At 42.6% G+C, this 12,361-nt stretch overlaps 1 protein-coding gene across 2 annotated transcripts in view; it reads right to left on the bottom strand.

The window, feature by feature from the left end:
• The window catches only part of GLRA1 (glycine receptor alpha 1), a 78,935-nt gene that overhangs the window by 8,869 nt on the left and 57,705 nt on the right, over window positions 1-12,361 (bottom strand). For both annotated transcript variants that reach the window (XM_001503630.6, XM_001503632.6), the window contains exons 6-8: window positions 12,142-12,279; window positions 9,799-10,013; window positions 2,014-2,160 (exon numbers count right to left, since the gene is read on the bottom strand). In XM_001503630.6, the coding sequence (XP_001503680.1) occupies window positions 2,014-2,160; window positions 9,799-10,013; window positions 12,142-12,279 (500 nt within the window). The remainder of the gene's footprint in view (window positions 1-2,013; window positions 2,161-9,798; window positions 10,014-12,141; window positions 12,280-12,361) is intronic.

Genomic DNA, 12,361 nt, shown 5'->3' with positions numbered 1-12,361 from the left:
TCCTTCTAGCAGAGGGAAATGCAAAAGCTGCTAACTCATGGGAAAAAAAGGAAAAGCAAAAAATAAATCCCAGAGAGAGTCATGTTTGGTAAGTTCCTTGCTTAGCTTACTTTAAAAGCCAGAGGCTAGGTATGCAATGGACAGTAATGGAAGGACTAAAACGACGGGTCTTTTAAGAAGTCCTGTCTGGTTTGCTACATCCAAGACACTTTCCTCTTCCAGTGCAGATGTAGAAGGATGATTACATCTTAACTCCCATGGACATCTTCTGTCTTGGAATGTCTGCCTTCTGCCTACGGTAAACTGCTGGAAGTTAATTGAAGCAGACTGCTTATGTTTAAGAAAGATACTGGTGGAAATCTTTGCCTATGTAATCATTTTGTGTGGCAGGAACAAAACTTAAAGCTACTTTGGCATCTGATTTAATCCTCACTAGAGTCCCCCATTATGCCCTTTTAGTCCACGTTACAGATGGAGAAACTGTGCCCAGAAAGAGTCTAGCTTGAAGTCACGTACCAAATAGTGCTAAAGAGGCAGAGTCCTTTCACAAAGCACGTCGTAGCTGGACAGAAAGCTAATCTAAACAGGTCAATCTAAAGCTTGATGGGGCTTGGTGTGTGGCAGGTGTGTGGTGTGGCTCGACAGGTGTTAGTATATGAGTTCTTAGTTGCCCTCATCTGTCACTGGAAAAACTCCTGGGTAAGCTCCCTACCTGGAAGGCCTCCTCCTTGTTCATTAGCTTGTTTATCATTTTGTCCATTGTTCGACAAATGCCTATTGCATGTTCACTATATGTCAGGTGTTGTATTAGGCACCAGGCATAGAGCACTGAGTAAAAATAGAGTCTCTGCCCTTCTGAAGCTTATAATTCAGTGGAACAGATGAGCATAAAACAATCACATCACTGAATGTGTAATTATAAATCAAGATAAATGTTTAGAAGGAGAGAAATAGCATTCAATTAGAACATGGCCTTTGCCAACATGCATAGCATCTTAGCGCAAATTAGACAAATGGCACCCCCTTCTCCAAGCATATGAATTGGAATCCCTTCCTCTGGCTGATGTAGTCCACACCAAGGCAGACTTAGAGAACAGTGCCTCCTTGGCTAGGGGCCCTTATGGGATACAACCTGCATGGCCATACCCGACAGCCTTGCATAAGAGTTTCAATACAGGACCTATACCTTGGCTAGGGTATCAGGAAAGGATGCCTCAGGGAATGCTTGATTAATACTAAGCAAAGTGCACTGGAAGAGCAATCCAGGAGGAGCCAACAAGATATCTAAATCTTGTGTGTGTATTTGAGGAACTAGGAGAAAAGCTAGAGTGGTTGGTGCTCAGAGATCAAAGGAGAAGTGGGGTGAAGATGAGGCTGGAGAGAAAAGCATGTTCTTCGATCTCCAGGAGAAAGGTCTCCTGGGAAAGTAGTTATGGACCAGGGTGGGAGCCAGTTTACTCTCACAGGCTACTTACTCCTCAGTAGCATTTGCTGGTTGGAACACAAGCTCTGAGTTAAGAAGCTTGGTGTCTTGGGGATGATCTTGCTTGATGCTCCTTTCTTGGAGGTAGGAAACAAAGGCCTGGAACCTGGACATTCTATTCACAGATCTCACCTTTTGTGGTGCAATTCTCTTCAGGAGCCAAGCTCACTGAAATAATGCAGGCTTGCAGAAAACACCAATAAAAATCTCTCAGTCTGCCATGCTTTGGGTTTATAGCTGGTTATTATCTTGGCCGCATCAGCGTTTGCTCCATCAGTTCTGTCTTCAGGTATCACCTGATAATTTCTGTAGTGTTATTAAGGTCGGAAGACTGACTGCCCATAGACCTAATCAGGGCATTATTTACAGGAGAGGAAGTTAGGCCTTCTAGGACTTTAATCTCTATTTTGTGCCTGCCTTACCCACTGAAAAGGATGGTCTAGTGAAACAAGTATCACAAGACAAGGCTGCCTGGAACTCTTCCACTTACCACCAGCTGCCCCTCCTTAGGCAGTGACCCAAAGGCCTACCTTGTGATGTCTTCGCTTCCTCCGGAATCGGAGCAGCTCTTTGTGCTGCCGAGACACAAAGTTGACAGCGGCATACTCCAGCAGGGCTGAGAACACGAAGAGCAGGCACACGGCCATCCAAATGTCAATGGCTTTCACATAGGACACCTGGAGTGGGGATGCGGGAAGAACACAGGGAGGTGAGGGCAGAGGACAATGAAATATTGAGTATGGTGGGATGTTGTCTGCTCCTCTGTAACTCCCCCTGTCACCCATTGCTGCCCCCTCCTCAGCTGGGGTATTAGGGTGGAGGGTGCAGAGGAAAACAGAAGAGAAATGTGTCAAGGAGACTGGACAGAATATTGGGGAAAATAGAATATGGTACCTAAAAGAGTACTAATGAGAGAAGGATGATGTTTCTAGCATTATCATACAGTGGAACAGAGTATGTGTTTAGACTAAGGCAGTAGGAACAGAATGTTGTACCTAATGTTAGAAGTAAATGGAAGATGTTAGTGAAAATGGCAGAGTAAGATCTTCAAAAGCTTTCCTTCATAAAAGCAATGAGAACACCAGCAAAAATGGTCAAACTCAACTTTTTCAGAGCTCTGTTAATTAACCAAAGGCTAGTAGCGGTAAATGTGAGCATTTATTTAAGAAAAGCAGCTGAATCTCAGTGAGAACAGCAAGCTTCATGGCATTTAAAAAAAAAAAACAGCTTTATTGAGGTATAATTCACCTACTACACAATTCACACATTTAAAGTGTACAATTCAGTGTTTTTATACATTCATACATGTGGGCAACCAACATCCTGGGCAATTTTAGAGCATTTTTATCACCTCAAAAAGAAACTGTACCTTTTAGCCATCATTCCCCTATTTCCCTACACCAGTCCTAAGCAACCAGTAATCTATTTTCTGTCTCTATAGGTGTCCGTGCTCTAGGCATTTCATCTGATGGAATCATACAATATGTGGCCTTTTATGACTGACTTCTTTCATTTAGCATGTTTTCAAGATTCATCCATATTGTAGCATCGATCAATATTTCACTCTTTTTATGGCCAGATAATATCATACTGTATGGATATACCACATTTTATTGATCCCTTTGTCTGTTGATGGACATTTGGGTTGTTTATACCTTTTTGCTATTATGAATAATGTTGCTATGAACATTTGTGCACCAGTTTTTTTGTGGACGTGTGTTTTCATTTCTCTTGGGATTTTGTGGTGTTTTAATTTGCCCTGTTCCCATCTTCCCATCCCCAGCTCCACGCTAGCCTTGAAAACCAACAGCCTGCAAGCACAGTGAAAGCCAGTATCCTGGCAATCACTGAATGGGGCAGAACAGATCGGGAGCTCCTTTAGTGCCTCATTCCCAGAGAGTTATTTGACCATCCTTGTGGTTCACTGAAAGACCCTATTCACAAGGCTGTCTTTATTTGACCTGACTTGGAGCTGGCCCAGTGTGAACAGTCTTTTCCCTGGGGGCATTTGTTGAACACCATGTAGCAATTGTTCAACATCATGTCAGCTTGAGGCAGTAGGTAACAGCTGAGGCAAACAATAGGTTGATCAAAAAGCTTAAAAGGAAAAGCTAGGGAATGAGATGCTCACAGGGGGTTTTAGAAAGCTCTGACATATTCCTGGGAATCTATGTGCATGCTTAGGCCTCTGAATGCTCAGTGAAGACCCAAGGCCCTTAGCTCTCAATTCTAGCCAACCTTGATGCACTGAGCAAGCAGGAAGTGAAGGCAAAGGCAAAGTTGTAAACTGCCTGGCCGAGTATTGAAGATGTGTTCTAATACACACACAGAGCCCCTAGGCAAAGGCTGAGAGATTTATAGGTTCCAGGCATTTAAGGAAATCTCTGTCCAATTTTCAGCTAACCACAAGCTAACTGAGCAAAGTCCTTGGTGGCTCCACACAGTGAAGGATACAGACATTTTAGCATTACTCAGAAAAGTTACTAAACAAATAAACAAGACAGCAACAACAACAAATCCTGAGGAGGGAGCAGAATCTGATTTCCAGAGATGCCACATTATATTATGTAAAATGTGCAATTTTCAACAAAAAATTATAAGATATGCAAAGAAACAAGTAAGTATGGCCCTGCAATGGACTGAGTGTTTGTGTCTCCCCCCAATTCATATGTTGAGATCCTAATCCCAGTGTGATAATACGTGGAGGTGGGGCCTTTGGAAAGTGATTAGATCATGAGAGTGGAGCTCTCATGAATGGGATTAGTGCCTTTATAAGAAGAGGGCAGAGAGCTAGCTGGCTCTATTTCCACCATGTGAGCATACAGTACTAAGATAACAGTTTTGCAACTGGAAGAGGGTCCTCACCAGGATCTGACTCTGTTGGTATCCTGAACTTAGACTTCCAGCCTCCAGCACTGTGAAAAATAAATTTTGGTTATTTATAAGCCACCCAGTCTATGATACTTTGTTAAAGCTGCCTGAATTGACTAAGACAGGCTCATATATAGGACAAAAAAAGCTGTCAGAAGAAGTTTCCCCTGAGGACACCCAGATCTTGGACTTAATAGATAAAGACTCTAAATCAATTATTTTAAATATACTCAAAGAACTAAAGGAAACCATATCCAAACAACTAGAGAAAAGTATGGAACAAAGTCTTACCAAGTAGAGCATGAGACAGAAATTGTAAAAAAGAACCAACTAGAAGTTCTGGAGTTGAAAAGTAAAATAACTGAACTAAAAATTTCACTAGAGAGGAGCAATAGCATATTTGAGCAGACAGAAGAAAGAATCAGTGAACTTGAGGTTATTCTGTCTGAGGAACAGAATAAAGAAAAATGAACAGAGCCTGAGAGACCTGTGGGGAACCATCAAGTGCACTAACATGTTTAATGGGTGTCCCTGAAGGAGAGGTGAGAAAGAAAGAGGAAGAAAATATTTGAATAAATAATGGCCAAAATTTCCCCAAATTTGATGAAAAACACTAATGTACACATCTAAGAAGCTCAATGAACTTCAAGCAAGATAAACTCAAGGGGATCCACACCTAGACACACCACAATCAAACTGTCAGAAGCCAAAGACAAAGAGAATCTTGAAAGTAGCAAGAGGGAAGCTCATTATATACAAGGGATCCTCCATAAGATGAACAGCTGATTTCTCATTAGAAACTATATGGGGTCTAGAAGGCAGTGGGATGAAATGAATGATGACCCAAATAAATGGGAAGACATCCTGTGTTCATGGACTGAAACACTTAACATTGTTAAGATGGCAATACTTCCCAAATTCATCTATAGACTCAATGCAGTTTTAATCAAAATTCCTTTTTTTCCTTGTTACAGAAATTGACTAAGTGATCTTAAAATTTGTATTGATGTTCATCAGGAAATGCAAGAGACTCAGAATAGCCAAAACAATCTTTAAAAAGAGCAAAGTTGGAAGACTCACACTTCCCAATTTCAAAACTTACTACAAAGCTATGGTAATCAACAGTGTGGTACTGCCAGAAGGATAAACATGGAATAGAATTGAGAGTCCAGAAATAAACACATACACCTACGGTCGATTGATTTTTGACAAGGAAGTAAATTCACTGGAGGGAAAGAATAGTTTTCTCAACAAATGGTGCTGGGACAACTGGATATCCACAAACAGAAGAATTATATCCCTCCCTCCTTCCACATAGAAAAATAAATCAAAATAGATCAAAAGCCTAACTTTAGAGCTAAAGTATGAAACTCTTAGAAAAAAACATAGGTAAAATCTTCATGACCTTGGATTAGGCATTAGTTTCTTAAATATGATATCAAATCACAAGCAACAAAAGAAAAAATAGATAAATTTGACTTCATCAAAATTAAAAACTTTTGTGTATAATGGACACTATCATTCAGGCAAAGAGACAACCCATAGAATGGAAGAAAATATTTGCAAACCGTATATCTGATAAGAATTTAAAATCTATAATACACAAAGAACTATTACTACTCAACAATAAAAAGAGAAACACCCTAATTAAAAAGTGGCAAAAGGGGGCCGGCCCAGGAGTTGCAGTTCGCATGTTCCGCTTCTCTGCGACCCGGTGTTCACCGGTTCAGATCTGGGTGTGGACATGGCACCACTTGGCACGCCATGCTGTGGTAGGAGTCCCACATATAAAGTAGAGGAAGATGGGCACGGATGTGACCTCAGGGCTAGCTTCCTCAGCAAAAAGAGGAGGATTGGCAGTAGTTAGCTCAGGGCCAGTCTTTCTCAAAAAAAAAAAAAAAAAAAAAAAAAAGAAGCGACAAAAGATTTGAATAGTCATTTCTCCAAAGAAGATATAGAATGGCCAACAAGCACAGGAAAAGAATGCTCAACATCATTAGTCATTAGGAAAATGCAAATCAAAACCACAGTGAGATAACACTTCACATCCAAGAAGATATCTATAATCGAAAAGACATACAATAACAAGCGTTGGTGAGGATGTGGAAAAATTGGAACCCTGGTGGGATTATAAAATGGTGGAGCCACTTTGGAAAATAGTTTGGCAGTTCTGCAAAAAGTTAAGCATATAGTACCATATGATCCAGCAATTTCACTCCTAGGTATATACCTTTGAGATTTGATAACATACGTCCACAAAGAAACTTGTACACAGATGTTTATAGCAGCATTATTTATAATAGCCAAAAAGTGGAAATAATCCAAATGTCCATCAGCTGATGAATAGATAAGCAAAATGTGATATACCCATGCACTGGAATACTATTCAGCCATAAAAAGGAATGAAAGGGGCCCAGTGGCACGGCAGTTAGGTTCGCATGCTCTGCTTTGGTAGCCCGGGGTTCACGGGTTTGGATCCTAGGTATTGACCCGTGCACTGCTTATCAAGCCATTCTGTGGCAGGCGTCCCACATATAAAGTAGAGGAAAATGGGCAAAGATATTGGCTCAGGGCCAGTATTCCTCAGCAAAAAAGAAGAGGATTGGCAGTGGATGATAGTTCAGGGCTAATCTTCCCCCCTCACCCTGCAAAAAAGGAATGAAGTACTGATACATTCCACAACATGGATGAACCTTGAAAACATTATGCTAAGTGAAAGAAGCTAGTCATAAAGTGCACACATCGTATGATTTCATTTATATGAGATGTACAGAATGGATGAATCCATAGAGGCAGAAAGCAGATTAGTGGTTGTCAGAGGCTCGTGAGAGTGGGGCATGAGGACTGACTATTAGTGAGTATGGAGTTTCCTTTTGGGGTGATGAAAATGTTCTGGAATTTCATAGCGGTAAGGGTGTACAACGTTGTGAATATATTGAATGCCATTGAATTTTACGCTTTAAAAAAAGTGAATGGAGAAGAATGTGAGGTTGAATGTCAATAGCAAATGGAGCCGAATATCAAGTCTAGTGTTAACAATGAGTGGAGCAGAATGTTGTGTCTAGTGTAAATTATAAGTGAAACAGAATGTGGCATCAACTGTTAATAGTGGAGAAGGTTGTCTAACATGAGAAGAAGGAAGCAGAATATTCAGTCTGCTGTTACAATTGAACAGAGCAGAATGTGTTGTCAGGTGTTAATAGTAAACAGAGAGTTTGGCTTCAAGCATTTATAGTGAATGTGGCAGTGTGCAAAGCCTAGTGTTAATAGTGCAAAGGGCAGATTGTTGAGTTTTATTGTAAGGATGAATAGAGGAGAGAGTGGTATCTCGTGTTGATGGCAAATGAGGTAGAATGTCACATCTCACATTAAGAGTTAATGGAACAATGTCATGAAAAACTAAAAACAGTGAGGAAACTATTCTAGATTAAAAGAGCAGCCACATGCAATAGGAATCTTTATTGGATCCTTGATTGGATCCCTCACCATGTTCATTGATGATTTTTTTTGGACAATTGGGAAAATTTAAATAAAATTTCTATATTAGATGATGTTATGGAATTATTTCTGATTCAACAATAATTATTCATATATAATAGATATTGATATAATTGCTATATAATTACTATTGAATTAATGTTAATTTTTTTAGATGTGATAATGTCATTGTGATCCTTATTTTTTATTTCGAGGTGAATTGTCATGCTGTCTGTAATCTTTAAATGGTTCAGCAAAAATTGCATCTATCTACCTTCCTGCTTTCCGACCTACCCCTCTATATATATAGAAACAGAGAAAGTAAATATGGCAAAAGGATAACAATTGGAATCCCCGTGAAAGGCATTAAGGTTTTCATTGTATATTTTTTCAAGTTTTCTGTACAAAACAGAATGTTAAGTCTGGCATTAATTGGAAATGGCACAGGATGTTGCATTTAACATAAGGCTGAAGGGAGCAGAGTATGGCGTCTGGCATTAATAGCAGAGCAGAATGTTGTGTCTGGTGTTGAGTGAATAGGGAGGAATATGGCTCCAACAACAGTCGTGAGTGTCGTAGGATACAGTGCCTAGCATTACAAGAGAGTCAAGCAGAACGAGGCATCCAGCATTTGCAGCGAAGGGGGCAGAATGTTGCACCTCAAGTCGGGAGAATGGAGGAGTGGGTGGTGTCTGGCATTAAGTTAATGAAGCAGAACATCATGTCTAGTGTTAAAAGTGAATTGAACAGAATGAGAGGTCTAGTGTTAATAGTGAAAGGAACAGAACGTTGCATTTATTTTAAGGGTGACTGGAGGAGAAGTAGTGTCTGGTGTCAATAATGAAGTGGAATGCTGTGTCTCTTGTTGAAGAATGGAACAGAATGTTGTGTCTAGCCGAGGGAACAGAGCAGAGTGTGGATCTGGCGTTGACAGCGAATGGAGTGAAATGCTGTGTCTGGTGTTAATAGTGAGTGGAGTGGAATATGGTTCAAGAGTTAAGAGTGAAGATAACAGAATGTGGTTTATAATATTAGAAATGTAAGACTGATTGAGAAATGCGCAGAAAAGGTTAACATAGCAGGCATGAAGCTGCCTTCTTACAAAGGACCTGCTTGCAAGGTTGGCCTTGGGTTGACATCTGGGAACTTAGATTTTGGGAGTGTTCCCACTTTCCCTAACTGATCAGGGTGCCTCACTGTGCCTAGACTGTACAAACAACACGGTTTGTGCTGAACATCTGTTCTCCTTCTGGGAGTCTGGAGTTTTGGTCTGTACCAGGCAGAGGGTACCTACTCGACCAGCTCCCAATAAAAACATTGGGTATGTAATCTTACATGAATCGCAAAACAATTTCCTTTTCTCTGTCTCTCTGGGCAGAAACATCATACACATGTGGCTGCCTTTTTGTTGCTATGGTAAGAGTGTGCTCTGTGTGCTTCCTCATGGGATGGAGAGAGCAAGGAAGCTGGTACATGGATTCCTCCAGACTCTGCCTGTGTCTTTTCCCCTTCTCCTCCAGCTGTGTATCCTTAATACATCACTGTGAGAAATCTTAGCTAAGAGTACAATGATAGGCTGAGTCCTGTGAGTACTGTCAAATCTCTGAATGTGGGGGTGGTCTTGGAGATCCCCAACGCGAAGCATCTAACATTAATGGTGAAAAGAGCAGAATGTTGTACTTAACACTAAAAGTGAGTGGGGGAGGAGGTGGAGTTGAGTGTTAATAGTAAATGAAGCAGAATGTGTGTCTAATGTTGGAGCAAAATGTGGCATCTGGGAACTGTATAGAACATAATGTTAAGTCTGGCAGAAAGGTTTGATAGATCAGAATGCTGGATCCTGCCAAGTATAGCAGATAAAGAAATAGTGACGAATTCCTTGTGCTCCTGTTATCTCAGGCAGGGTAGGGAGAGGAGTGTCCTCCTTACCTGTCCAGGTGTTCTGTGCTCTGGGTGGTAGGTCTTACCTTGGGCAGGGATGCTCGGGAGCCAGAGCTCTGGGTGGTCATGGTGAGCACAGTGGTGATGCCCAGTGCCACACGGGCTGGTGCAGCATCCATGTTGATCCAGAAGGAAATCCATGAGAGGATGACAATAAGCAGGCTGGGAATGTACATCTGGATCAGGTAGTAGCCCATCTGTCTCTCCAGGTGGAACCGGGCCTCGATGCAGGTGAATTTACCTGCAAGAGATTACAGTGAGAAGGCAAAGTAGCCTGGTGGATAGGGACAAGGCTTTGAGGTCAGAACAACCTCAGCTGGAATAAGGCTGCTTCGGCCTTACATTAGCTGTGTCCTTAGGGAAGAGTTTGAATCTCTGTGTCCAGTTTTCTCATCTATGGTAAATTGGGGATAATGATGATGATGATGATGATGATGATGATGATGATACCTACTTCAGACAGTTACTGTGATGATAAAATGAGAGGATGCCTATAAAGAACTTAGCACAGTCCTCACAGGTAATTAATGCTCAGGAATGTCACTTGTCATCATCCTCACCATCACTATTTTCTTGCTAAGAGTGGGCCTAAGATTCTTTATCCTTCTGCCAGTTATCTTCCCAAAACGTGACTGGACCCTGTTACTTCCTCTTGTAAATCCTTTCTTTCCTTCCTTCTCTCCTCATACGAGAAAGTCCCCATTACCTACAGGAAAATGTCACACCCTTTAGTCTGCTCTTCACAATCAAGCTCTAGCCTGTTCTTCCACCCTACTTCCCTTCTTTCTTCACCCCAATCATGACCTGCTCCGCTCCATCCCTTGTCTGGAGCATCCTTTGTGCTTCTACACTCCTGAGCTTTTGATTCAGCTAATCCCTCTGCCTGGAATGCCCTGTTCCTCCCACAACCAGCCAAAGAAATCCTCCTCCTCCCTGGCAGTTTAAATGTGAAGTCTCCCCCGGGCACAAGGCCTCTTTTTACCTTGTCTTCCTTCAGTTCTGTTCACACCATCATCACCGCCTTTAAGGCAACATACAGTGAGTGCGTAGGCAAGTGGGTCTCTCCCTCTTCCTTTCTGCCCTCTGCCGTAGGCACTGGGAAGCCTATCCCCTCCCTATCCGTATATCCCTTGAACTGGGATGGGGCCAGTCCCATGGCGGGCTCTCAGCTCCAGTACTTGGAAGTGCAGTGGCTAGGGGATTTCCTAGACTGTACGCTCCAAGTGGACAGGGCCTTGCCAGTCTTCTCTTCTTGTACCCATGGGATCTAATGCAGAACTCAGCTCTCACTTAAATGTGAATGGTGAAGAGCAAATGCGATAATGAATGAGAAAAAGCTGTGTAAACACTAAAGGTCTGTGGTATATGAGAGTCAGCTGTGGTGACTTGATTCCTGGGGAGTCATTGCTCTCCTGGCTGCTCTGGGAGTACCGTTATCTCTCTGAGTCTCGGCTCGCCCGGGGATGAAGAGAGTATCTTTGGAGGTTCTGACACATCTCCGAGGTCACCCAGAAAGAAGCAGCTGTCCTACAGACCAGAGCGCAGGCTGCCTGCCCTTTCTCTGGGCCTTCTACTTGTACCAGAACCCACAGTGCTTTCTCTCAATGCTTCTCCTTCACCTCCTCCTCTCCTTGGCCCCGTCATCCTATTTTATGCGTCTACTCTACTCAGCTGGGTTCAGACAGCAGCCTCCGAGCCAGCCCTCCAGCTGGCATGCTAACTCTCTTCCACAGTGCTTCCACGAGCTCTTTCCCAGCCTGAGATAGGCATGCAAAGCCAGTCTTGATCTGGCCCCAGTTCATCCTGTATTCAATCTTCCATCAAAGGCTGTGCTAGGCATGGCAGATAGAGAGCTGAGCCAAACAGTCTTGGTTTCTCCACCCTCTTGTAGCTCTCGGTGTAGAGGACCCTTTCCAATTTCATTGTTTACTAATCTTCAGCGCCACCTCTTCTCCCTCCTGCTGAGAGCTAATGTGAGCACTTTGTGTACTTTTGCCCTATCAGGAATGCCAGTTCCTCTGTGAGAGACACTGTTAGATATCCTAATATCAACCCTTCCCTTCTGCCTTAGGAATAGGGTCTGTTTTGGGGTGGGCATACTGCTACCTGCAGTAAAGACTGTATCTCCCAACTCCCCTTGTAATGAGGCGTGGCCTAAGCTTAAGTTACTTGTCCCAGGATGCACAGGAAGAAGGTGTCAGAGCCACTTTTTGGTTTCAAGGACTATTCTCTTAGCCACTAGGTAATAAGTACAGAGCTAGGTCCATCTGGGGTACCTCATAAGATCAGTTGAATCAGTGATTGAATGAATGTTTGAAATGACCTCTGGCCCTGGTGGGGCTCTGAGGAGGGTGACCCCTTGCACCCACCTGTGTTGTAATGCTTGGTGCAGTATCTCAAATCCTTCTCCTCCTTCAGGATAAACTGGGGCAGAGTTAGTCCATCTGCCACCTGCACAGCTCCCTGCTCCTGCCACTCAAAGATGAGGTCATTCATGGTGTATCCAACTGGGGTGGGATCAGAAGAAGGAGCAGTCACCACTCAGAAGCACTTATTTGCAGCATGTCAGGGTTGGTTAGGGTCAGAGAC

The sequence above is a fragment of the Equus caballus genome, chromosome 14 (genome assembly GCF_041296265.1).
Source record: "Equus caballus isolate H_3958 breed thoroughbred chromosome 14, TB-T2T, whole genome shotgun sequence".
NCBI lineage: Eukaryota > Metazoa > Chordata > Mammalia > Perissodactyla > Equidae > Equus > Equus caballus.
Note: the sequence above shows the minus strand (reverse complement) of the source record. Positions and strands in the feature narration are given on the sequence as shown.